Source organism: Podarcis erhardii, assembly GCF_964252035.2.
Source record: "Podarcis erhardii genome assembly, chromosome: 17".
NCBI classification, from domain to species: Eukaryota; Metazoa; Chordata; class Lepidosauria; order Squamata; family Lacertidae; genus Podarcis; species Podarcis erhardii.
In genome coordinates this window covers 4,675,877-4,699,811 of record NC_138515.1, presented here as the reverse complement: position 1 = coordinate 4,699,811, position 23,935 = coordinate 4,675,877, and the positions used below count along the sequence as shown (strand labels likewise).

Sequence of the window (23,935 nt, the reverse complement as noted above, 5' to 3'; positions counted from 1 at the left end):
AGAAAGAAGCAAAAATAAAATCTTTTAGACTTCTTCATCCCACTTGAGATGAAGTAACAAAGATGAATTTAAATAATACAAAAATATAGGTCAGAGTTGCAGCAAACTGGTCACAAATAACTTTTCAATCAGTAGACAAAAAAGGATATTTACATGGCATAAGAGACCAAGTTGGGAGCTTGAGTGTATTCCTGGAAAATCTAAACACTAAGAAATCAGTGGGGTGGGCTGGGTGCTATCTGGTTTTCACCAGCTAAACATTCTGATATACCAATATATCATGATCTCTGAAATAAGGATGGAGCTATGTAGTAGAGGCACTGACTGGCTTCATGGTTTTTCCTGCATTGTAATTTTTGCATAGCGCGCGCGCACACACACACACACACACACACACCATGATTCACAATATATTGCCAGGTCAAAAATTATGAAGCCGATATGATATGGACTTCATACTTGTTTTGCACGATATATCGATATATCACCCAGCCCTAGTGGAGGGAATAATAATAATAATAATAATAATTTATTATTTATACCCCGCCCATCTGACTGGGCTTCCCAGCCACTCTGGGCGGCTTCCAATCAAATATTAAATTAGTTTATGTTCAACTTAATTGGGTTGCTATAAGGTCTCTTAGGGGACGCAGGTGGCGCTGTGGGTTAAACCACAGAGCCTAGGACTTGCTGATCAGAAGGTCGGCGGTTCGAATCCCTGTGACGGGGTGAGCTCCCGTTGTTTGGTCCCAGCTCCTGCCAACCTAGCAGTTCGAAAACACGTCAAAGTGCAAGTAGATAAATAGGTACCGCTCCGGCGGGAAGGTAAACAGCATTTGCATGAGCTGCTCTGGTTTGCCAGAAGCGGCTTAGTCATGCTGGCCACATGAGCCGGAAGCTGTATGCCGGCTCCCTCAGGCAATAAAGCGAGATGAGCGCCACGACCCCAGAGTCGGCCATGACTGGATCTAATGGTCAGGGGTCCCTTTACTTTTACCTTTAAGGTCTCTTAAGATTGCCCACCCCCCAGCTGCTTAGCACCATTTCTAAGTCATCTCTTTCTCACTTTTGGGGGGCTTTCAGGGCCTCCACTAACTTCACTTCTCTTTCCATTTGGCAGCCCCTGGCGAATTGTAGATGACTGTGGTGGCGCCTTCACCATGGGGATGATTGGGGGAGGGGTCTTCCAGGCTGTCAAAGGCTTCCGCAATGCTCCAGTGGTGAGTCCCAACCTTCTTTTCTCCTTCCCTTTCCTTCAAGCTGCAAGTTAGGGACATGGATGGGGTCAGAAGACATAGATTCATGAAGAACCCTGGCCCAGATTGGCTCTTGCAAATCCTAAAACATTCCCTACCTATTCTTCCCCTTCCCCTCCACTCTCTTTCTTTGTCTGTTAGATTGTATGCTTGTGAGTAGCCTGGCTTTTGTTTTCAAACTACCGTATTTTTCGCCCTATAGGACGCACCGGCCCATAGGACGCACCTAGATGGGGGGGGGGGGAATAAAGGGAAAAAAAATATTCCCCCCCCCCCTAGGCGCGGGCCTGGGGCGGGGGAAGCCCGAGCTTCCCCCTCCCCCAGCCCCCAGAACGGGACCCAGAGCGATGCCGAAGCTGCGTGCAGCTTTGGCATCGCTCTGGGAGCTTGCGGGGCTGGAGGAGGGGGAAGCCCTCCGCCAGCCTTCTAACCAAGTTGGGGGACAGCGGGAAAGGCGCGCTGCACCTCTCCCGCTGTCCCCCGAGTTTGCGGGGCTGGCGACGGGGAGGAGCAGGCTTCTCCCCCCCCCGCCACCGCCAGCCTTCTAACCAAGTCGGGGGACAGCGGGAAAGGCGCGCTACACCTCCCCACTGTCCCCCGAGCTTGTGGGGCTGGCGGCGGGGCTCTCCTGAAGCCTGGAGAGTGAGAGGGGTCAGTGCGCACTGACCCCTCTCGCTCTCCAGACTTCAGCGAAATCCTGCATTCGCCCCATAGGACGCACACACATTTCCCCTTCATTTTTGGAGGGGAAAAAGTGCGTCCTATAGGCGAAAAATACGGTAGTTTCGTTTTTAAGGTAATTGTTAAGGTCCTAGCACACATATAGGGCTTTGAAGGCCGGTGATGCACTTTGAATGCACTTGCCTGAGATAAGAAGTGATCTAATATATGATCTAATATATGATTTTATTTGTTTGTTTGTTTGTTTGTATGACATTTTTGGTTGCCAATGAGAACCAGAAATTTTATGGCTAGTGATCATTTTGTTGTGATGTTGGTTGGCTCTTCCAGCATGCCAATAATTGCAGACCGGTTCTGCTGAGCACAAGTTAATGTGGATCGGCTGTCCTCACAAGTGTGCCTTTAGTGGGAATTGGTGATTGCTGTGTACAGTCATACCTCGGCTTACAGACACTTCAGGTTGCGTTTTTCAGGTTATGGATGCCTCGAAACCCAGAAATACAGTGGTACCTCGCAAGACGAATGCCTCGTAAGACGAAAAACGCGCAAGACAAAAGGGTTTTTCGATTTTTGAGTTGCTTCGCAAGACGATTTTCCCTATGGGCTTGCTACGCAAGACGAAAACGTCTTGTGAGTTTGTTTCCTTTTTCTTACGTCCCAGGCACCGGGCGGCGCGCGGATGGGTCGGCGCTGGCGGGAGCCTCGTTTGTGGGCGCCACCGCCTCGTCGCCTCTCCCTTCCAAATCCTGCGCACAGTGCCCGTACAGGATAGCCAGCACCAGCAGCGCCAAGAGCAGCGCGGCCAAGAGCAGCGCCAGCCGCGCGGCAGACTTTTTGCCCATGTAGAAGCCCGAGCGCAACTTGACGGTCATGGTGGCCGGTTGAAAGCGAAGGGGGGAGCCTGAGTGACTGAGGAAGAAATTCAGCACAGGATCCGTGCTTCGCAAGACAAAAAAGATCGCAAAACGAAACAACTCGCGGAACGAATTAATTTCGTCTTGCGAGGCACCACTGTACTGGAATGGGTTACTTCCGGGTTTCAGCGGTCGTGCATGCATAGAAGCGCTAAATTGCACTTTGCACATGCCCAGAAGCGCCGAATCGCAACCTGCGCGTGCACAGACACGGCTCTGCAGGTTGCGAATGCTGCGGGTTGCAAACGTGCTTCCCGCACGTATCACATTCGCAACCCTAGCATCCACTGTATTGTCTGCCAAGAATGGGTGTCCCTAAAGAGCCTATACAGAATAGTGGTTCATGGTTCAATCCTTACTGGAAGTTTAGGGATGCAACGCAGCATATATTAAGGCTGATGGGGTTTTGCATTGGAGAATTTAGATTGAGAGAGGAAGCTTCAACCTTCCTATATTGTCTTTCTAACCTAACCTGTGCTGACCTCCACTAAATTGCTAGACTGGTACTTGGGGTTGCTGATCTAATTTTCTCTCCTCTCTGAAGCAGAGAGAGAGGAGACATCTTCCTTTCCTATCTCTCTCTCTCTCCTGCAGATATCAAAGACTAGGAATGGTTCTTTGCATTTCTAACTTAGGTAGCTAGAACTAAGAACTATTTACTGTGCAATATGTATTTCCTATAATAAACTTAGTACAGTGGTGCCCCGCAAGACGAATGCCTCGCAAGACGAAAAACCCGCTAGACGAAAGGGTTTTCCGTTTTTCGAGGCGCTTTGCAAGACGAATTTCCCTATGGGCTTGCTTTGCAAGACGAAAACGTCTTGCGAGTCTTGCGATTTTTTCTCCCTTTTTCTAAGCCGCTAAGCCGCTAAAAGCCACTAAGCCGCTAATAGCGCTAATCCGCTAAGCCGCTAATAGGGATGCTTCGCAAGACGAAAAAACCGCTAGACGAAGAGAATCGCGGAACGGATTCTTTTCGTCTTGCGAGGCACCACTGTATTCTTATTTTCCGTACCAAGAGTCTTTGTGTGATTGCATCCAGCATATTAAAACTGCTCATACAACAAGTATACAACCATTTTATGTGCGTTCAATATGTGTGTGACTGTGAACGCACACAACGCCCAGAAGTACAGTGGTACCTTGGTTCTCAAATTTAATCCGTCCCGGAAGTCGGTTGCAAAACCAAAGCGTTCCAGAACCAAGGTGCGCTTTCCCAAAGAAAGCAATGCAAAACAGATGAATCTGTTCCAGACTTTTAAAAACAACCCCTAAAGCAGCAATTTAACATGAATTATGCTATCTAATGAGACCATTGATCTATAAAATGAAAGCAATAATCAATGTACTGCACTATAAAATAAATAAGATGGTCTTGTAGATGATAAAAATTAAAATTATTTTTTTTTCTTACCTGCACTGATGATCATTGTTTGGATAGGGGGCTTTTATCCATTTCCACACAATCAGTCAATCAGTAGCTGAACAGGGTTCCACACAGTCGCAAAAACAAATTAACCGAAAAAGCCTCAAAACAAAAACGCAAAATAAATAGCAAAAACAAAAGCGCCAAACTTAATCCGTTCCGGAAGTCTGTTTGACTTCTGAAATGTTCAGAAACCAAGGCGCAGCTTCTGATTGGTGCAGGTGCTCCAGAAACAATAGCCGACAGCCGCATTGGACGTTTGGCTTCTGAAAAACGTTCGAAAACCGGAACACTTACTTCAGGTTTTCAGCATTTGAGAACCAAGGCGTTTGAGAACCAAGGTACCACTGTAGTCAGAAAAGGGGGCTGGGTGGGTGGGGGTCAGGAACATAACCCCCATGCAAAACAGTTGTTGCCTTATCACATCACAATTGGCAGGTCTGAGGCACAGCAACAAGGATTGCTGCATCCCTGAATCCCCATACACCTTTCCCCTCACCTGTGGAAAATACACCGGCGGAACTTAAGGTGTAGGATTCCACAAAAGTGGCCGCTGGGCTTATAGGTCTATAACTGGCTTGTGCTGCAGAACTGATCTCTGGGCAGAAAATTGCTCATGGCTGTGTAGGCAGCAGCAAGGGAGAACATATTTCTATTCTGAGCAGGTGGTGTTGCCACTTTTGGCACCATCTCAATAAGTGTCGCTCCACTTCCTCCTCCCTGTCGCCTGGGAGTCAAGCGTGTAGAGTTTGTGCTCCTGCTGCTTGTATGTCAAGCCTGTCTCCTCAGTTTTGAGCATTTACTCTCCGTCTTCGGGCTGTAAGTGCTTGGAGGAAAACTCAGCGTTCCAGTTTTGAGAGTGTTTTTGTCTGTTGTGGGAGATGGAGGCCTTGAGGCCGGGTCTTGCTTGTGGCATCTGAAAGACCTTCAGAGGCACTCTTGAGCATTTCCAAAGTTCAGCACAACAGTGTCACAAGCCCCCTGTGTTCCTTCCCGGCTCCAAGCTGGGATGGGAATGCTGGTCCTTTTGTACTGTACTTCAGAGAGGATACCTGGATGTTTCCTTCTGCATGGCAAATAACATCTTTCATTGGTTGTGGATGGTCTAGATTGGGGAAGGTCTCTTTCAAAAACACTCCCTGGTGCAGCCCTGATTTCATTGAGATGCCCTGTGTTTGTTTCTAGCTTTTTTGTGTGGGAACACCAGGAGGTCCAGTCCCCTGTCTTCTACAATCTCATCTAGTTTGCCCCCATCTTTGGACCATGTTTTATCTCCCAGATTGATACTTTGGGGACATACTGGATGAAGAGCTAATTACGGAAACAGTCTACATTGAGTTGTGTGCCCGGGTGTTTACAGTCTGACCTTATGATTGCTTACTCAAGTTGCCCATTGATTTTAACAGGACTTACAGGTAAAAGTGTTTAGAATGGCAACCTAGGATTAAAACTGAGGCTATTTACTTTGCTGTCAGGCTCCATGTTCCTTACGTGTCAAATGGGCTGTTAATTAGTTACCTTTGACCAGCTACCATATTTTTCGCTCTATAACACGCACCCGACCATAACACGCACGCAGTTTTTAGAGGAGGAAAATCCGTAGGCATGCCACCCGTAGGCATTCCCTCCATAACACGCACAGACATTTCCCCTTTCGGCGGGGGGGGGAGTGAGTGTTATGGTGCAAAAAATACGGTATTTATGCAGCTTTCCCCATGCATTTTATGGGGGTTAAAGGCTTCTGGTCATCTATAGATAATTGTGACTGATGCTGCCCTTCTGAGCTACTGTTTTGTGCTTGGCTCTTTCTGATGTGAGCTACAATCAAGTGGTTTGCATCTGTGAGCCTGTTATTCTCCTTTTTGTCCTGTTCACATGCAGGTTTGAGCATTTATGCCCTAACTCTTAAGTCATGGGTAGGCAAACTAAGAAGGTCAGATCCGGCCCAATCGCCTTCTCAATCCGGCCCGCAGATGGTCGGGGAATCAGCGTGTTTTTACATGAGTAGAATGTGTGCTTTTATTTAAAATGCATCTCTGGGTTATTTGTGGGGCATAGGAATTCGTTCATTCCCCCCCCCAAAAAATATATATATAGTCTGGCCCCCCACAAGGTCTGAGGGACAGTGGACCAGCCCCCTGCTGAAAAAGTTTGCTGACCCTGCTCTAAGTGCTTGGAAAGAATTTCAATGAATAAGTTTGGTAATTGCTTGGAGGGATTGAACAGGGTTATTTTCATTTCGACTGGCCAGGCAAAATGTGTTCTTGCCCCCAGCCCCTTCCCCTTGGATTCTCAGTTGCTGTTGTTTTAAGCAGAACAGTAGATCATGGAAACCTTAAGTTTGCCCATTTCTATCCTAGGTAAGACTCAGCTGTCACATTTGTAGTATGGAGTTAATGGAGTGACCGGCCCGACAGCATTGTTGAAATGATTACTGCCATAATGCACATGCCATTTGAACACTTGAAAGAAACTACATGCATTTTAAATGTTGTTGCTCTTCGATATCTCCAAAACAAGAGTACCTCCTCTTCCTATTTTTGTCTTGCAATGTTTGCCTTGCAGTTCTGTGTGTCAGACCTTGGTATAGTTTTGTATGACGTTTCCCATTCTCACCCCCCATTGTGTCACACCATGGTCTGGCTCTCATAGATTAAATTGTAGAGAGTTTAATGCTTGAGATTATCCCACTGAGGTCAGGTAGGCAACCTGTTTTTCTGGTGGGAAAGTGGCAGTTGCAGAGACACCCTGAGCCCACCTGCCTTCCGTGGATCGAGACCTGTGGCTTCTGGCTGGCTCCACAGAATTATTGGAGTTTGAGAATTGTATGTGCCTGTGTTCCTTGAGATGTGGAGATTGTCTTGCCTTGGCTCCCCTTACAGCCTCTTCTACCCTGCGCTTGAACATTTTTTTCAGGGTGTGGTTTTCTCCCGCAGTCCATTGTGAGTTTTGACTAAGGTAGTTTCTCCTCCTCTCTTTCCTAGGGTGTCAGGCATCGGTTCAAAGGCAGCATTAACGCTATCAGAGTCAGAGCACCACAGATTGGAGGTAAGGGAAGTGTCCTGGCCCTTGGGTTGGCTGGTGGGGATGTGGGCAGTGTTGTAAATAAAAAGATGGATCAGACAGACTGTGGGGTGAGGTGAATCAGGATTTGGTTTATTTTAAAGGAGAACCAGCAGTGCTGTATTGTGGTAAAAGTGTCAGACCACGGTTCAAATCCCCTGTCAGCCTTGAAGCTCATTGGATGTGACCTTGGACCACCTCACAAGGTCGTTATGACCGTAAAATGTGTGGAGTGGGGCATCCCAGGGGGAAGTTTCAGGAAAAGTGTGATATAAATCAAATATTATAACTGCTGGCCAAGGGAGGCAGGAATTAAAGAGAAGAATGTGTAGAGTATGAAGTGCTGGCTTGGAGGCTGTTTTGTCATATTGAGTTAGTTGTATAGCCCAGTCCCAAAGCTGACAGTTAAATCTCATATTGGTTTGGTCAAAAGCAAGACCATATGTATTCAATGAGGCTTACTTTTAGATACCGTATTTTTCGCTCTATAAGACGCACCAGACCATAAGACAACCTAGTTTTTGGAGGAGGAAAAAAAGAAAAAAAAAATATTCTGAATCCCAGAAGCCAGAACAGCAAGAGGCTATCCCAGAAGCCCCCAAGAGCCGCACTCACGCTCCACAGGGCTCTTTAAAGGGAGCGTTGAGCAGAGCCTCCCGCCTGCATTCGCTCCATAAGACGCACACACATTTCCCCTTACTTTTTAGGAGAGGAAAAGTGTGTCTTATAGAGAAAAAAATACGGTAAGTGTGCTTGGGATTGTAGCCTTAGTAAGTGACTCAATAAATGAATCCTAGTGAAACAGAATGACATTTCACCATTGGACTTCCGGGTTGGCGCCATCGCCGAATGGCGGACTCCCTCCGAGCTCCGGAGGGAGCCTGCTCGGCAGGGGCTGGGTTCTACTGCGCCGGCGACGCGGGGACCCTCAAAAACCATGGGCGCTGAAACCCATGGGCATGGTGACTCGGCGGGCACCGTTTGCGCCCCCCCCACCACGCGAAGGAGCCTTTTTAAAGGCTGCAGAGCGGGTGACGGGGGGGGTGGTGCTGTGAGTCCTCCGCTTCCCCTGCCGAGTGAAGCCGCATGCCATTTGGCGGAGAGCACTGACTTCTTCCATTGAAAATCTGGACTTAAAAGAATAACCCATGAGTAATTGGAACTTGGATTAAAAAGGGGAACAAATTTTTTCTTAAATTCGGAGCGAGCGGGGGAGGTGCAAAAAGGAAGTCAGCCTCCCCCCTGTTGTAGAGGAGCTAAAGCAAAGGACCTGACAACTAAGATCGAGTGCAACCTTTTTTTTTGATAAAGTTATTAATTTCGCGATGGAAAAGTATAAGCTGGGCTGGAGGAGAAAAGTGGAATGTGAATTAAAGTACAACCCCCCCCCCCGAAAAACCCCGGGAGCGATCCGTGAGAGCGCCGGGAGAGGAGAAATAGAGGTTTTGACAGCTGTCAAAGGAGCTGCCAAAACTGAAGAACAAAAAGAGAACTTTGTTACGAGGACTTTGCTGGTTACATTTGTTACAAATTGGATATAAACTGTTTAAAACAAGGAATAATAAGTTACTTTGACTGGTGGGTGTGATCGGGAAGGAAACTGAGTTATTATAATCCCTCAAGAGGAGTTGTGGGTCATTACAAGTATTGCTGGCATGGAATTTGAATCGGACTTTTTATCTCCTGGGAAACTGCAGAAATGGAACACTATTTTGTCTACAGAGGTCTACACACTAAAGGAGACAATAGATTTATCTATTGAAGAATGGAAGGGACTTGACGTAATGTTTTGTTCCTGAATAACAAAGCCTCTGTAGAGGAATTACAAGCTTTTTGGAATTAGAACATTTGTGCAGGAGAACAGGAAAAAAAAAAAAAGAGGAGAAGAGAGAACAACAAGAATAACAAGAACTGGACAAAGTTGGAAGATAGACCCCTTCCAAGATTGGACATTCGAAATCAAAGATGACCAAAAGACGGCAAAGACTATTAAAAAGACGGCAAAGCGGACTGGTGAAGGACTATGGCTTAGATGTGGGAGCTCCAGGACGACAGTAGACATTGACGGACATTGGGAACGCAACCGGGAAACGGGGGAGGGAAATTTGGAATCCAAAGGGTGTTAAATTACATTTTATTCTTTTTTCTATTTTTTTTATGTTAATCTGTATTGTATACTAAAGAGGGGAACTCGTGGAAGGGAACAGGTCGATTTTAGGGGATGGGAAAATATTTTTTAAATTGGGTTAATGATAATAATTTTAAAACTTGGGGTAAGAATTTGCTGAATCTATTTGAAAGAATTGGAATACAAGAGGGGGAGGGGAGGGGAAGTCCTGGAAAGATGACATTGAAAATAAGGCCTTAAATTTGGATGTTTTTCTTTTCTGTTATATTTGAAAATTTTTAATAAATACTATTAAAAAAAAAAAAAAAACAGAATGACATTTCACCATTATAAACCTTAACTAAAATCACTACTTTTTGGCTCAGCTTACAGCTGGAAAATGCAGCTCCCCCCCCCCCCCGTAGTTATTGAGGTGGTTCTGGAGTGGCCTCATGGTTCAACTTGGGCAAGTCCTACAGCAGGAGGTGGAGCCGTACTTTTCTTGAGAGAAGGGAGGCGTCCACTAAGAATGCCTCTCTTCACACCCTTCCTCTCTGAACGTGACACAGGGATGGTACCATTAGTGATCTTGGAGATGGAAAGTGTCTTACCACCTGTGTGATTCTGCTTGCGCAGAACTCCAAGTGCCTGGCAAACGAGCCATGAGTCAGTGTTTTACAAAATCAAAACAAAAAATTGTTTCTGCCTTTCATAGTCCTTGGAGATAAGTTTAACAATCTGTTCGTGGGGAGAATATAACTTGTGTGTCCTGGAGTGGCTCTTGGCCCTTCTTCTGGAGCTCCAAGCCTGTCAATCTCCCCATCGATCCCTGGTGCTCCCACCGACCCCATAAGGCTGCCTGGTTCTTTGCCAGCATGTTGTCAGAGTTCTACCCTGTCTCAGCCCAATTCAGCACGTGTGCAGGGCACATTTTCTAAGCCAAGCATTTGGCTTTGCTTGGCACGGAATTCTAATACCTTTTGGTGCCAGTTACAAATGAACATCCCTGAGTCCAGCTGGTGTCTCCACATGCTCTCCTTGTGTTCCTCCTCGCAGGCAGCTTTGCCGTGTGGGGCGGGCTCTTCTCCACCATCGACTGCGGCCTAGTGAAGATGCGGGGCAAGGAGGATCCCTGGAACTCCATCACAAGTGGGGCACTCACAGGAGCTGTGTTAGCATCACGCAGTAAGTGGTGGCCAGTGATCCTATAACCGCAGCGCCTCCACCTCTCCCCTTAACCTCCTGTGGCTGAACGCTGAGCCAGGGCGTTGGGACTGAGAGTTCTTTCCCCTTAGGTGGACCCTTGGCCATGGTCGGCTCGGCTATGATGGGAGGCATCTTGCTTGCCCTGATAGAAGGTGTCGGGATTTTGCTGACGAGGTACACGGCCCAGCAGTTCCAGAACCGTAAGTTCCAACATGGCGGCAAGAAACAGAACTCGGGACTTCCCCAGAAGGATGGATTTGGACTAGGAATCAAAAGACCTCTCTCTGCTTTGGTTTCGGCCCCATAGCCTACCCAGGGTTCCACTGAACAACCACACCAGCACTCTTAAGAGAAAATAGCTCGCCAACCAGGCTTCCTTGTGGTTAAAGGAGTGGGATTATATAGTTTGGGGCAGGCTGAGTTCTCAGTCACTTGCAGCTCTGTTCTGCGGGACACAGTAAACCAGGTGAATTCTGGAACCCATTCGGGAGAAGGCAAAAGCCTGGTGTCATCTGCGTGGGAGAGAGAGAGCATACAGAGCACATTCTCTCCCCTGGATGAGCGGCTGCCACTCTCTCATGCAGACGTGGGTGTGTGGGGAGGGAAGTGACAGGCAGCGTTGCTGTGGGGGCAAAGTTTGCCTCCAGCCCTGACAGTGCCTGGCTTGGTCTCCCCTGACACCAGGGTGGTGTTACAATACACGCAAGTGCTTGTCGTTCCACCGCCCCCTTGGCAAAATACAGAGCCTTCTGCCACTCCACTTGCTGCGATTGGCATTTTGCTGCTCCTTCTATAAATGCTTGCAGAAGTTGCACTCCTTTCCCACGGTGTCTGACACCCTCCCTTGTCCCTTTTACAGGTGTAAATTCTAACCTGTTCTACATTTTCTTGCTGCAGGAGTTGGGTTTTACTTTTCACTTTTTTGTTAATGAGTCACCCTCGCCCACATCTCTCCTCCTGATTGCACCTCCATTGATTTCTATCCCCAAAGATAGTGGCCCTTGGCTGCGCAAAACATGAATCACATCTCTTCCCTGCTGCTAACTGTCCCTTCTTGTCTTCACTTCTCAGCCAACCCCTTTGGTGAAGATCCCAGTCAGCTGCCTCCTAAGGATGGCTCGCCACCTCCAGGGTATCCAGGCTATGGACATTATCAATGAAACTGTTTGGGTCCAAGGAGATGTCTATTTTTGTAGGACTGGAGCAGGAATTTCCCCATTGAAGCTACTCAAGACGTTCACACGGCAGCACTCAAACCCCCCACAAACCCCAGCATTCAAGGAATGCCATTCCAAGAGTTGTCTTTGGAAAGGAGGCAGGGAGGGAAAGGGGTCAGGGGCTTAAGCGATCTTTGAACCATGTAATATCTACCTCTCTGGTGGGCTTTTGCGTTGGTGGCACGATGAGCCCCAGGAATCCTTCCATGTGTGCTGGGGGAGCCAGAGCCTGTGCTGGGTGATTGGCTAACACGAATCCTGAGACAACGTTTCTTAGCTTTGTAGCTTCTGGATGTGTCTATAAACAATTAAATGGTCATGACGAAGAACTTTAGAAAGGCTGTCTCTCCCTGGCTTTTGAGCGGTGGGGCTTCTCCTGCTTTCTCCATAGTCGGAGAGCCCGTCCCAGGCTAGCTTGCAAAAATCTGTCAGCAGAGCAGTGTGGGCCTTATTTACCAGGTATTGTGTGCAGTTAATGGGGTGCGATGGTAGCAAGGAAAAGCTGAGCCCATGTATCAAGAGCCACGGCTCCCAAAATAAGACTCCCTATTCTACATCAGGGGCTCAGTTAATCCCTCTGTTTTTGATGCCTGCTTGAGGCTGCAGAAACAGAGGGTTGTCAAAAGGCGTAGCAGGCTGCAGGAATAACATGGTTGGTTGACCGCATTCAGTTGCGCAGGCCTGCCCTGGAGCCAAGTTTTAGCCCCAATAATGTGATGCACCGACCTCCACCATCTTTAACGTTTCAAACGAAGACAGGTTGGAGAGCCAGAGATGGACTTAGAGCTTCTGATCTGCCTGAAGTTTCCACCCAGCATAAAGAAGCAACCCTTTTAATTGTGGGATGCAGAAGGATCTGAGGCTCTGCTGGGATCCAGGTCGACATAACCCTCCACATCTGAGCCAAACATTTCTGATCCTTGAAAATGAATGGTGATTGCTGTTTTATATGTTTTTAATGCTGGGTCCATGCACTTCCATTTTTATACAAAAGCCTACTAACATGTCGGAAAAAACCCTATTTTATATATATATATATCAATAATTTGCTATGATGCTCATTAAAACTGAGTGCATCTTTACATATAAAACCAGACCTCTTTATAGCACACTTTTCGGACTGCAAATCCCCTTCTCTTTGGCTTCCTTGTGTTTTAAGATCTTTTCAAAGAAAGATGGTATGTATTATCTGTTACAGGTGTAAATACAAACTGGCTCTATGGCTTCTGTCCCGGAGAGTTTAATTAGACATCTGCCAAAAGGGAGCGAAGGAGGGGAGGAGTTAACTGTGCAAGTTGCATCGAGGAGGTACAGAAGGAGTCTGAGCTGACACGCTGCATTGCTATTAATCCAGGGAAACAGATTTTAGCCCTTGCTCCGATAAAGGCAAAAAGGTCTTTGATCCCATTCCTAGCCAAGGACGGCAGCAACCGTTGGAAAAGGCACCAAAGCCCAATCTGGGTACCAGCACCTGCTCCCCCCGGCCACTTGATCTTCCCCATCGCAGCTAATTGAGCAGTGTAGCTTCCTTTGTGATATTTGGTCCTGTGGCTGTGCAAGGTTCTAGCATTTGTAGCAAAGTCCTTTGGCCATCACCAGGTATCTGTCGTATTCATTTGGGAGGTGAATCCTTTGGCGTTGCAGATCTCAATACCTGGGGTGGATCTGAAAGGGAAAACAAGACAACTTGTCAAATGGAGGAAGGAGGCGAGCCTTATCGACAGGACCTGCTTAAAAAACAAAATGGAAAGCAAGACAGGGTAGCAGCTGGGAAGTGGAAAAGGAGGCTTGGTACACATTTGCCCTTTGTAGGCTTCACCTCCTGTGGGGAATGTTAAGGGACTAGTACCTTGGTGGTTTTGACACGGTTTCCTAGTGAGCACATCCAGCCGGAATTGTCAGGCAGCGCTTTGCACTCCTCTTCAATCTGGCAGGGCTCCATGTCACACCACCACTTTCCGGTTACAATGGAAGCTGCAGAGTAGAAATAAGGATCTGTCTCTGCCACCACTTGTTCCAAAGTGGACAGCCTCTCCTATCCATGCAAACGCTTTAGGACAGGCAAGCTATAGGTCAGGAGCAGCTGTGAGCCTCCCAACATCCTCCTGAGCCACAGACCAAAAAGATTGACTTGCCTGGCTGTTCTAAGGTTTGCATCTTGCTCTGCCCCAAAGATTCAAGGCAGATTGCATCATAAAAATTTAAAAAGTGCAGTAAATCCCATAGGCTTGAAGGGCTGGGTTACCACTTTCACCAATCCATTCCCTTGCACTTTGCCCAAGGCATCCTCTACACAGCTAACGTTTGTCATTTCCCCTTACCTTCACCTCTCAGAAAGGGGACTGCAGTGATCAACCCCTTTCATCTTCCGTCCCTGAATTCTCTCGCTTCACCATCATTCCCTCCAACATTCTGGCCTCTTTCCAGTTAGAAGACAATAGCCCTTCCCCACCCTGCCTCCAATCACTTTCCTATTCTCTCCCCTCTCCAAGGCCCCAGGTGTTTGGGTTCCTTGCATGTTCCTTGGTCCCCCTGGACTTCCCTCCCTCTGGAAATGGGGACAGGCCTTGGCTCCAGGCACTTACTATCCACGCAAGAAGGTTTGCCACGGGTTGTCCCAGCCACTTTCCCCGGGAGACAGGAGCACTGGATGGTTTGGGACCTCTCCTCGATGTGGTTGCGGTTACAGCAGCGGCGGATAGCAATCACCTTGCAGGTGCCGCCACCTGGAGCAGGGAGGAAACAAAGACCGGAGGTGGGAGCCATCAAGAGCTCCCTTTGAGAAACCACAGCAAAGTCCTGCACACTCCTTTCTCATCGGCTATAGCTTTGGTCTGTGAGAGTCCCAGCTCCTAACCTTTCCCCAAGCTTTGTTTCCCTTATTGGCATTAGACTGTCACATATATATTGTAATGCCTGCCCCTATCACATCATGAGTGTTGGCTGCCTGAAATCTTCCAATACCATATTTTGTGTGGTGCTGCCCTTGTGCGGAGTTTCAACACGCACTGTTCTGGCCTGGGGGACTCACAAAGACTCCATCAACGGTTTGCCTTCCTAACTGAAGGTCTTGCTCAATCACGCTTTGAAAGTTGAGAATGTACAGGAAAAATGCAGGTGGTGTAATGGTGCGTGCATGAAATAATTGGGACTTCAGCAAGTAAAATACAGCGGTGTAAAATGGGCAATGTATAGCTTGGCTCTCTTTTCCGAGTAGATGTGATGGAACTGAAAGCAAGCCAAAGACCCAAATCTAGCGTCCTAATCACAAGACAGAGAGTGGGTACATTTTTCTTCTTGCATATCCAAAACCCCTTCTCCAAAAGAAAATTGACTCACTGATCACTGGGACTTGATCTCCTGTGGTTTGGTACCAGTACTGGTCATGATGATGCTGTTGAGTGTGAATAGGGAACTCCTGAGCACAGATTCCTTGACACAGGAGGATGGTAAAAGCCATGACGATAACTGGAGCAGAAGGGCACATTGTGGTAGCTCTGGAGAGGAGGGCAGTGGGGCTGGGGGAAGGGTGGGAAGAGAAAGGAGATCCTCTTAACAGTTAGTAGTGTTTCTTCCTTGGCCCATCAGGTTCTTTCTTAAGCCAGTTTTCTGTGGGTTGGAGAGATTTTTTTTAATGTGCAGGGAGCATTCAAACATACAATTCCACCCACTTGCATTCCGAAGTGGCGCTGCCCCTTGTGGACTATATAGTATGTGCTTTTTCTCAAAAGTTTGATTTGGCTCTCCAGAAAGTTTGGCAGACAACTCATTAATGTCTTGGGCTCTTGGGAAGTCCATGGTTGCATAGGCATGAGAGACCCCTGCCCCCAAGGAAAACAAATATATTTCTATAGCTCTGTGCTTTTCTTATATTGTAGGACAAAAGATGAGCTGTGCTGGGTGAGATCAAACACCTGTCTAGTCCAGCACTCTGTGGCCAATCAGAGGCCTTTTTTGGCGGAGGGTAGCACAAGCAGGAGATGGGTACAATAGTCCTCTTTGCAATTATTCCCCAGTGACTGGGACTTGGAGGGAGTATAGAGCCATCGCAACTTGTAGCTATTGAGGGCCTTATCCTGTCCATGCACACATTTTTTGTATGTTGCATTTAAGACATTTATTACCTGCTGTTCAAAACGAATTATTCCCACGGTGGTTTGCAACTTGTGCAATATACATGTATATATATGTTGTTTCGTGTAGGCTAAGGAAGATCACAAATGCCTCTTCAGGAAGACTGTCCAGGCTGATATCTTTGTGGACTTTTTCCTCGCGCATTAATTCCTGTACAGATATCACGCCTGTGTAAGGAAAACATTGCACATAGATCACATGTACAAAGTGCATCCATGCAGTAGGAAATAATGTTCATTTATCATACAAGATTGTGGGTTCATGATTTTCTGACCAACAATAATTAAACAACAACAACCCCAGATCATTGCTCTCCTTCCAACAGGCTCCAGTCTTGTTGCAGAAATACATGAGAGGTGAAAGCAAATGCAGCCTGACACACTCTAGACTACACCCTGCAAATCTCCCATGCTTAGAGTCTTCCAAAGGGATGGTGATGTTTGAATTCCTTCAGCATAATGGAGACAGATAAGGAGAGGCTTATCTGCATACTCAAGAAGAATCACAAAAATACTAAATTTTAGGGAGAGACAGAATGCATTTATTCCATTCTCTGCCATAATTTTTTTCACTTCAGAACCTAGTGGTGGCTGTTCCATAAGTCTTCCAGCAAATCCTTGCACCCATACAGCCCCTGGTGCTTTGGCAGTTGAGCTCCACTTCCTCTGAATTCAGCTGTTGGGCACGGTTAAGTCTCACTGGCCAGGTTTTTTCAGCAGATCATGGATAGGGACACTTCACCCTTTCAGCTATTGGAATGCTGCCAAATGCAAACCAATTTTACCAAAAGGGATCGTTGCCAAACTTCCTTTGCTCTGACTCTTGATCTATCCACTGTATAGTTGAGGCTAGACAACACTACACCTGCTTTTTCTGCTCAAATAAGTGAGCGCCAGTATATTTGCACTAGCACTTTGTCACTATTAATGATTGATACAGTCCCTGATACAGTAATCTCAACACTTCTCAGGTTCTTAAGACTTCCTAAGCAAGAGGGCAGGCTTCTAACTGTGGATGCAATCTTAGAAACAGTTACCTAGATAGTAAGCTCCCATGGATTGCTTACTCTGAGTAGACATGCACAAGACTGCCCTGTAGCTATGCAACTATGACCACTGATTGTGACTTTAACTGAAACTATTTCCCCCCTTTCTGTTTATGAATACAGTATCTGAGCAACTGTGCATATTAAGGATAATTTGACCGAGATTTACAGAACTTAATCACGAGAGAGATGGAACTTTCACACTGGCTTTGTAAATCCAAAACATACTGATGAACAATTGGTATGTGAGTAAAAGAAAGTCATGCAAGACTGACGGTCAGATTGTGCCTACCATAGACTGCAACAGTCCTGGCAATTAGAGTAATTATTGTACAGAGTTCCATTACTGTTGGCAAGGAATCGTGGGATGGCAGTTCCTTGCAGGAAGTAGACATGGTGCAATTGCAGCATGAGAATTAACCAGGGACTAATTAGTTGCCATTAAAGTAAAGTAATATGCAACTGCTCTGAAGAGAGAAAATGTATGCCCTGTTGCCCTTGCTCCTCCCATTTTTCTCCTCTGCTTCTCCCACTCTTAGTTCACCCCGTGTAGAAGTGCTCATCGTAAGCTCCGCGGAACAGGAATCTTTAAAAGGAAATACATTTCTCCGTAAGTTAATTCCAGGTGCTTTCTTACTTAATAACATCTATATCCCACCTTTTCTCTGAAAAGCTCAAGGGGGCATGCAACGTTCTCCCTTTCCATTTTCACTTCAGGACAGCCACCCCTGAGAGCTGGGCTGGCTGAGAGAGAGAGTGACTGGCCCAAGATCACAACCCAGGGAGCTTTATGGCTGAGTAAGGTCCCCAATCCCAGTCCAGCATTCTAATCACTGCACAACATTGGGTCAGTAAGGCACCAGGGATATCAATGTGAATTGTGAAATAAACAATTTATTTCTTGCTTCATCCCAGTGGTTCAGAGTGTGCTTAAATATAGTTTTGTCCTCTCAGTTCATGCACAACAACCCTGAGAAGTAGGTTTAGGCTGAGAAATAGTAACCTTAACCATAAGCAGCAAGCTGTGTGTCCTGCTTAGGGTTTAACCCTTTCACCCACCTCAATACCCATAATATGGACACCATCTAGTGAAGAAGGAAGCAAGTGCAAAAGATCTCAGACACATGGAATAGATGAAACAATATCTTATTAAAACACAAACTTTCAAGAGCTTATTTGGGTTCAGACCCACTGTAACAGCATTATAGTAAAAGAATGCTGCATTTTAATTCCATTTGAAATTCTGGATCATTTTTTAAAATGTCAAGTTGGCTCTTGCATATTGCTTCTTATTTGCCTTCAATTTTTATGGTGCCAAGATACCTTCAGCTACAAAAGACTTGAGAAACTTAATTGGTTGCTCCTTGATCCCATTTCTTTCAAGCCAGTCAGGCAACTTATCACACCCCTATTTTTCATATAGCAGAAATCAAACCTTACCTGTGACTCTGTCCTAGGTGCTGAAGTTTTCTCACCTCTCTGTCCCAGCCATGGAGGGATACCTTGAACCCTGACACATCTTCCTCTTTGTTCTGGCTATCTATTCCCGTACTCAGTTTGCTGGGGAGTGGTGGGAGGTGGGCATTGAGCACAAAGTCCTGGAACCAAAGTAACTGTTCTTGCAGCTTTGATCTGTCCTGATCACAACCCCCTTATGATCTAGCAACTGAGCTGCTCTCCCATCCAGATCTGGGGACAGAACCAAACGTCCTGGCTCCCAGCACTCCTTCTGTAACCCAGCAGATGTCTCAGTATCTGTGTCAGTTTTTGAATCTGACTATTCTTCAGCTTCCGAGCTTGACTGATATCTGTGTACGCGGATTTGCATGTGTGATAGAAAGAGAGATCCAGACTGTCACTCCCTTATACTCTCTGTCCAAACAGCCTTCCTAAGACACCCACACAAGGCCGCCTCCTACAGATTTGGCAACCCAGCCCCACTCTCACTGGGCGATGAGCCCAGCATAGAACTTTGCCAGCTTTTTTTTTCTTGCCTTCACTGCTTCTCACTTTAGGAGTGAACTGTTAAACGTTGGAGTCACAAAAGAGGATATTTTGTAGGGATGCAACTACAGATTTCTATTGCTCTGCAGGTCTTCAATATCCGAGAGCATAGGCTCTTTCAGGGCCCTGCAAATAAAGGAACATGTCTGAATACTGACCAGAATGGCACCTGATCTGTGATTGTAGCAATGTCACTGCTACAGGGTCGGTCAGTGGTGCACATTTTCAAGTTTAGATTTTTTTTTTGTAGTCTGCAACAATGAGGACTTGAAACCCAACCTTTATTTTAAAACATAATCCAGCATGCCCTTGATATGTTAAAAGAATGTGTTCTATATGATTGCAGGGACTGCTGTATGTGGTTTGACATTAAGGTACAGGATGATGGTGAAATGTATGATACATCCTTTTGCTCTCTCATCCTGGGACTTCATAACCAGTCCCTGCCACCGCAGTGGTGTTTCATCTCATCCCTGATACTTTCCCCTCCACACACATACTTTCATCAGTGTCCCTTTCCCCAAAAAGCAATTTCTGGCCAATGACAACTATGTGAGGTGGAGGTTGCAGAAATTATTGATAGGTCTGCTGTTGTCAAGCGGTGGGTTGACCCCAAAGATGCAACACCAAAGAAGACCACTGTGTGTTACCCTGAAAGCTTGCCAGTGGTGTCCTACAGGATTCCACCACGCTGTTTATCATTTAGATCAGCGGTTCTCAACCTGTGGGTCCCCAGGTGTTGTTGGACTACAACTCCCATCATCCCTGAGCTCTGGCCTTGCTAGCTAGGGGTGATGGGAGTTATAGTTCAACAGCATCTGGGGACCCACAGGTTGAGAAAGGCTGATGTAGGTGAAGCCACTGGAGGCTGTCATTAGGCGTTTTGGAGTGAAGTACCACTGATATAGAGATGACACCCAGCTCTATCTTTTCCATCTAAATCAGGAGAAGTGGCTTAGGCGCTAGACAGGTGCTTGGAGGTAGTGATGGGTTCAAGCTAAATCTTGAAGAGACAATGGTTTTCCAAGTTCTCGAGTCCAGGAGGTGGGAATACAGTCTCGTTCTGGACAGGGTTGTACTCCCCTGGAAGGAGAAAGTTCAAAGACGGGGGGGGGTACCCCTGGATTGTCACTTGAGACCCAGGTGGCCTTGAGACCCAGGGGTGCCTATTTCCAACTGTAGCTGGTACATGAGCGACAGCGCCTTTTGGGCAGAGTTGACCTGGCCATGGTACTCCATGCTCCGGAAACTTCCAGCCTGGATTATTGCACTCTGTGGGGCTGCCCTTGAAGATGACTTGGGAACATCAACTGGTCCAAAATGCAGCAGCTGAATTACTGGCTGGAGTTGCCTTCTGAGCACATATAACCCCTGTTCTAAAACAGCCGTGTTGGTTGTCAATGTGTTTCTGGGCCTAATTCCAGGTGCTCACGCTTGTGCTTAAAGCTCTAAATGACTTAGGCCCCAAATATATGAAAGAACGCCTCCTTCTCTACAGACCCTCCCAGATGTTAAGATCAGCAGAGGGGTCCCCACCACCCTCAGAAGTTTGGGGTGGTGGCCTGGGAGAGAGCTTTCTTTGTAGCAGCTCCTAAGTCGAGGAATTCCCTCCCCACAGAGGTGCATCTGGTACCTTCACAGCTTTCAGCAGATACTGAAGAAGAGGGGGAGGAGGAGGAGGAGGAGGAGGAGGAGGAAGAAGAAGAAGAAGACGACGAAGAAGAAGAAGAAGAAGAAGACGAAGACGAAGACGAAGACGAAGAAGAAGAAGAAGAAGAAGAAGAAGAAGAAGAAGAAGAAGTGTGGATTTGAGATCCCGCTTTATCACTACCCGAAGGAGTCTCAAAGCAGCTAACCATCTCCTTTCCCCTCCTCCCCGACAACAAACACTCTGTGAGGTGAGTGGGGCTGAGAGACTTCAGAGAAGTGTGACTAGCCCAAGGTCACCCAGCAGCTGCATTTGGAGGAGCAGGGAAGCGAACCCGGTTCACCAGATTACGAGTCCACCACTCTTAACCACCACACCACACTGGCTCTCTGAAGACACACACGTTGGCCTTTGACTCCCGAGATGTGTGTTTTCAGGACACGCCCTATTCCTGTGACTAAGTGTTTCCACTGTTTTTTAATTCTGAATTTTTGTAGCCAACCCTGAGACTTGCTGGTAAATAACAGGCTATAAAGTAGTAGCTGTTGTTAATCATTGGTCATGCTGGCTGAGGCTGATGGGAGTCCAACAAAGCTGAAGAGCCACAGGTTCTCCACCAGGGCCAGGGCCTTCTCAGTGATGGCTCCGACCTGGTGGAATGCTCTGTCCCATGAGACTAGGGCCCTTCAGGATTTAACCTCCTTCCGTCGGGCCTGTAAGACAGAGCTATTCCACCTGGCCTTTAATTTGAATTCAGCCTGGTCTTTTATTTCCCTTCTCTTCCCTCCCCCTCCCCTTTTATGAAGATCACCCGCTCTGAGACCCCACAGCTAATTCTCCCCTGGCCTCCTCACTGGCCCAAGTAGGACCAATTCAGCCAGCTAGCCCTGGGGATTATCTAATTGTTTTTTGTTTTTTGAATTTTATTGTTATTCATGTTTTTATATTGTATTTTGTGCTGCTTTTATAATTAAGTGTTTTAAAGTGTTTTAAATTTGTTGTTAGCTACCCTGAGCCTGGTTTTTGAACTGGGAAGGGCGGGGTATAAATATTTTTTATATTATTATTATTATTATTATTATTATTATTATTATTATTATTATCATCCTGCTTTAATCCAGGGGTTCAAAACCTGTGGCCCTTCATAGGTTGTTGAATGCCAACCCCCATCAGCCCCAGTCAGTATGGCCAAAAGTCTAGCCTGATGGGGCAACAATATCCAGAGGGCCACAGATTCAGACACCTCCCCAGGCCCAGTCTACCTCTGTCCGTCCCCCATAACTGCACCTGTTCATATTCATCCTGTTATTTCTCCCAGTCTCCTCTTCTCTTACTTCTTCCTGCATAGGTTATTACCTTCTGAGGGCAGGGACCTTGGCCTTTCTTTCCCCCTTTTTCCTTTTCTTATGCTGAAAAATGCCATGTACACTAAGGACACAATATAAATAATAACTGTCAGCTGTGGCTCTGACGTCAATTCAAAAATAGGGCGTGAGGGACTGAGTGGGACCAAGTCCTCCTAAGGACTCAAATCCAAGTTTGCTCCTGACCCATCATTTCTGAAGTGAGAACAGTGGCAGAAAGCAAGGTGGGAGTGGAACACACAGTTTATTAATTAGGCCAGGTATGAAAAGGAATCACAGTTTGTTTGCTTAATGAGACCTTGTGAAGTGTGGCTCACAAAGAAAACCAGCTGTGAACCACACACTCTTGCCGTTGCAGGAGCCGGAAATAGAGAAGTGTTGTGGCTTTTAAAAAGGCCCACTGGAACAGACTTGTCTGAGGCAGGATTTCATTTGAGCTAGGTTCTTCCAGACCAGGCATAGGCAAACTCCGGCCCTCCAGATGTTTGGGACTACAATTCCCATCACCCCTAGTTAACAGGACCAGTGGCCAGCGATGATGGGAATTGTAGTCCCAAACATCTGGAGGGCTGGAGTTTGCCTATGCCTGTTCCAGACCCTGTTTTTGAGCATGTGAGGAAAGAATAATGGCCATTGTACCTCTGAGCATGTACAGACTGCATTCCACTGGATAACAACAGTCACACACCTGGGTTTTTAGGAGGCAAAACTTCCACCTCCAACTGCTGGAGTTGTTCTGCCTACTAGCTGTTGTTACAGGAATCTCTGGTTGAACATGCTCACAGGTAAAGCAGGATCACTTCCTCTTTTCAAAAACCTATGGCCCCTTCCTCAGTCTCCCAGGGGCACAACACTTGTCTGTTCTAGTGTGTGTCCACACAAGAGGTGTTTATAGCTTTCAGAAATATTTTCAGGAATGCCCTACATTTTTCTCCCTGCCTTAACTTCTGATCCATGTGAAAAATACAGTAAGTATGCACAGTTACATTGCTAGACATTATTACATAAATATATAGATATTATTATTGTCCTAATACATGATTATTATCCTACTGTATTTTATTTAAGCTCATTCCAAATATCAATATATCCAAAGAAAAGTCTATGTCTATATAACTAATCCCTTCATATGTTGCAAGTGTTGTCATGTCATCAATCCATTGATTAAAGGGGATTCTATCTTTATTGTTCCAATGAATCAATATCAATCTTTTGGCCACAGTTAGGGCACATAGAAAATCCCTTTTTTGTTGTCCAGTTGTCAACTTCCATACAATAGGTATAGAATTTTTCACACTTCCTTTCTCCCTTTCCCCCTCTTTTATTACTTTATTTTTGTACCTGAAGTTCTTCTAATAAAATATCAACAAACAACTTCTGATCCATGTGACCACTTGAGCTTACCAGCATTCGGATAGCCCTGGAAGAATGGCCAGGAACAACCTGGTCACTGCTGCTCATCATGGGGTGGACCTCACTCGTGATCAGCCTAAGACAGTCTGCAGGATGGGTCTGTACCTGTGGGATAACAGCCTGTGAGTAGCAAAAGGAGACACGCAGGGAGAATGATGAGCGATAGCAGCAGGAGAACATAGTCCTCTGACCGGGGTGCACAGCAGGTGTATGTAAGCAGGTGAGAAAGGAGTGGTGTCACCTGGGTGCTCATCGAGTACTCAATCTTTAGCCCCACACCCATGCGAGGCTGAGAGGGCCAGGCTGCAGGACCTGTGGGTATATTTCCCCCCCTTTGGCTTGCAATTAAACGCTGTGAGCACAGAGACAGCTTGTTCTGTTCCACGCATCCCGGCTGTGATTCTGCTAGGCAAAGAGAGCTCTTGGGTGTTTGGCCAGTCGTGGCAGCAGAATGCCC

The 23,935-nt window shown here is 46.6% G+C and overlaps 2 protein-coding genes across 2 annotated transcripts in view; one reads left to right on the top strand and one right to left on the bottom strand.

Annotated features, from left to right (window-relative positions):
* Positions 1-12,208, top strand: part of TIMM17B (translocase of inner mitochondrial membrane 17B) — a 13,044-nt gene extending 836 nt beyond the window's left edge. Inside the window, exons 2-6 of the mRNA XM_081845681.1 lie at positions 1,121-1,220; positions 7,262-7,325; positions 10,504-10,632; positions 10,743-10,853; positions 11,725-12,208. Coding sequence (XP_081701807.1) covers positions 1,121-1,220; positions 7,262-7,325; positions 10,504-10,632; positions 10,743-10,853; positions 11,725-11,813 — 493 coding nt within the window. The 3' untranslated portion in view covers positions 11,814-12,208. The remainder of the gene's footprint in view (positions 1-1,120; positions 1,221-7,261; positions 7,326-10,503; positions 10,633-10,742; positions 10,854-11,724) is intronic.
* A 599-nt stretch (positions 12,209-12,807) lies between these two features.
* Positions 12,808-19,181, bottom strand: LOC309332480 (chemokine-like protein TAFA-1). The gene is made up of 5 exons (XM_081845703.1): positions 18,490-19,181; positions 15,210-15,388; positions 14,456-14,596; positions 13,720-13,844; positions 12,808-13,535 (listed from the first exon to the last, which is right to left on the bottom strand). The coding sequence occupies exons 2-5, from the start codon at positions 15,355-15,357 to the stop codon at positions 13,518-13,520; spliced, it is 432 nt and encodes a 143-aa protein (XP_081701829.1). The 5' UTR covers positions 15,358-15,388; positions 18,490-19,181; the 3' UTR covers positions 12,808-13,517.
* Positions 19,182-23,935: the final 4,754 nt, after the last annotated feature.

Coding starts and splice junctions, on each gene's coding strand:
- LOC309332480 (XM_081845703.1), bottom strand. CDS start 15,357: ATGTGCCCTTCTGCTCCAGTTATCGTCATGGCTTTTACCATCCTCCTG. Junction 14,597..15,209: donor AGATCAAGTCCCAGTGATCA/GTGAGTCAATTT, acceptor TCCCTGCTCCAG/GTGGCGGCACCTGCAAGGTG. Junction 13,845..14,455: donor CAAACCTTCTTGCGTGGATA/GTAAGTGCCTGG, acceptor TCTACTCTGCAG/CTTCCATTGTAACCGGAAAG.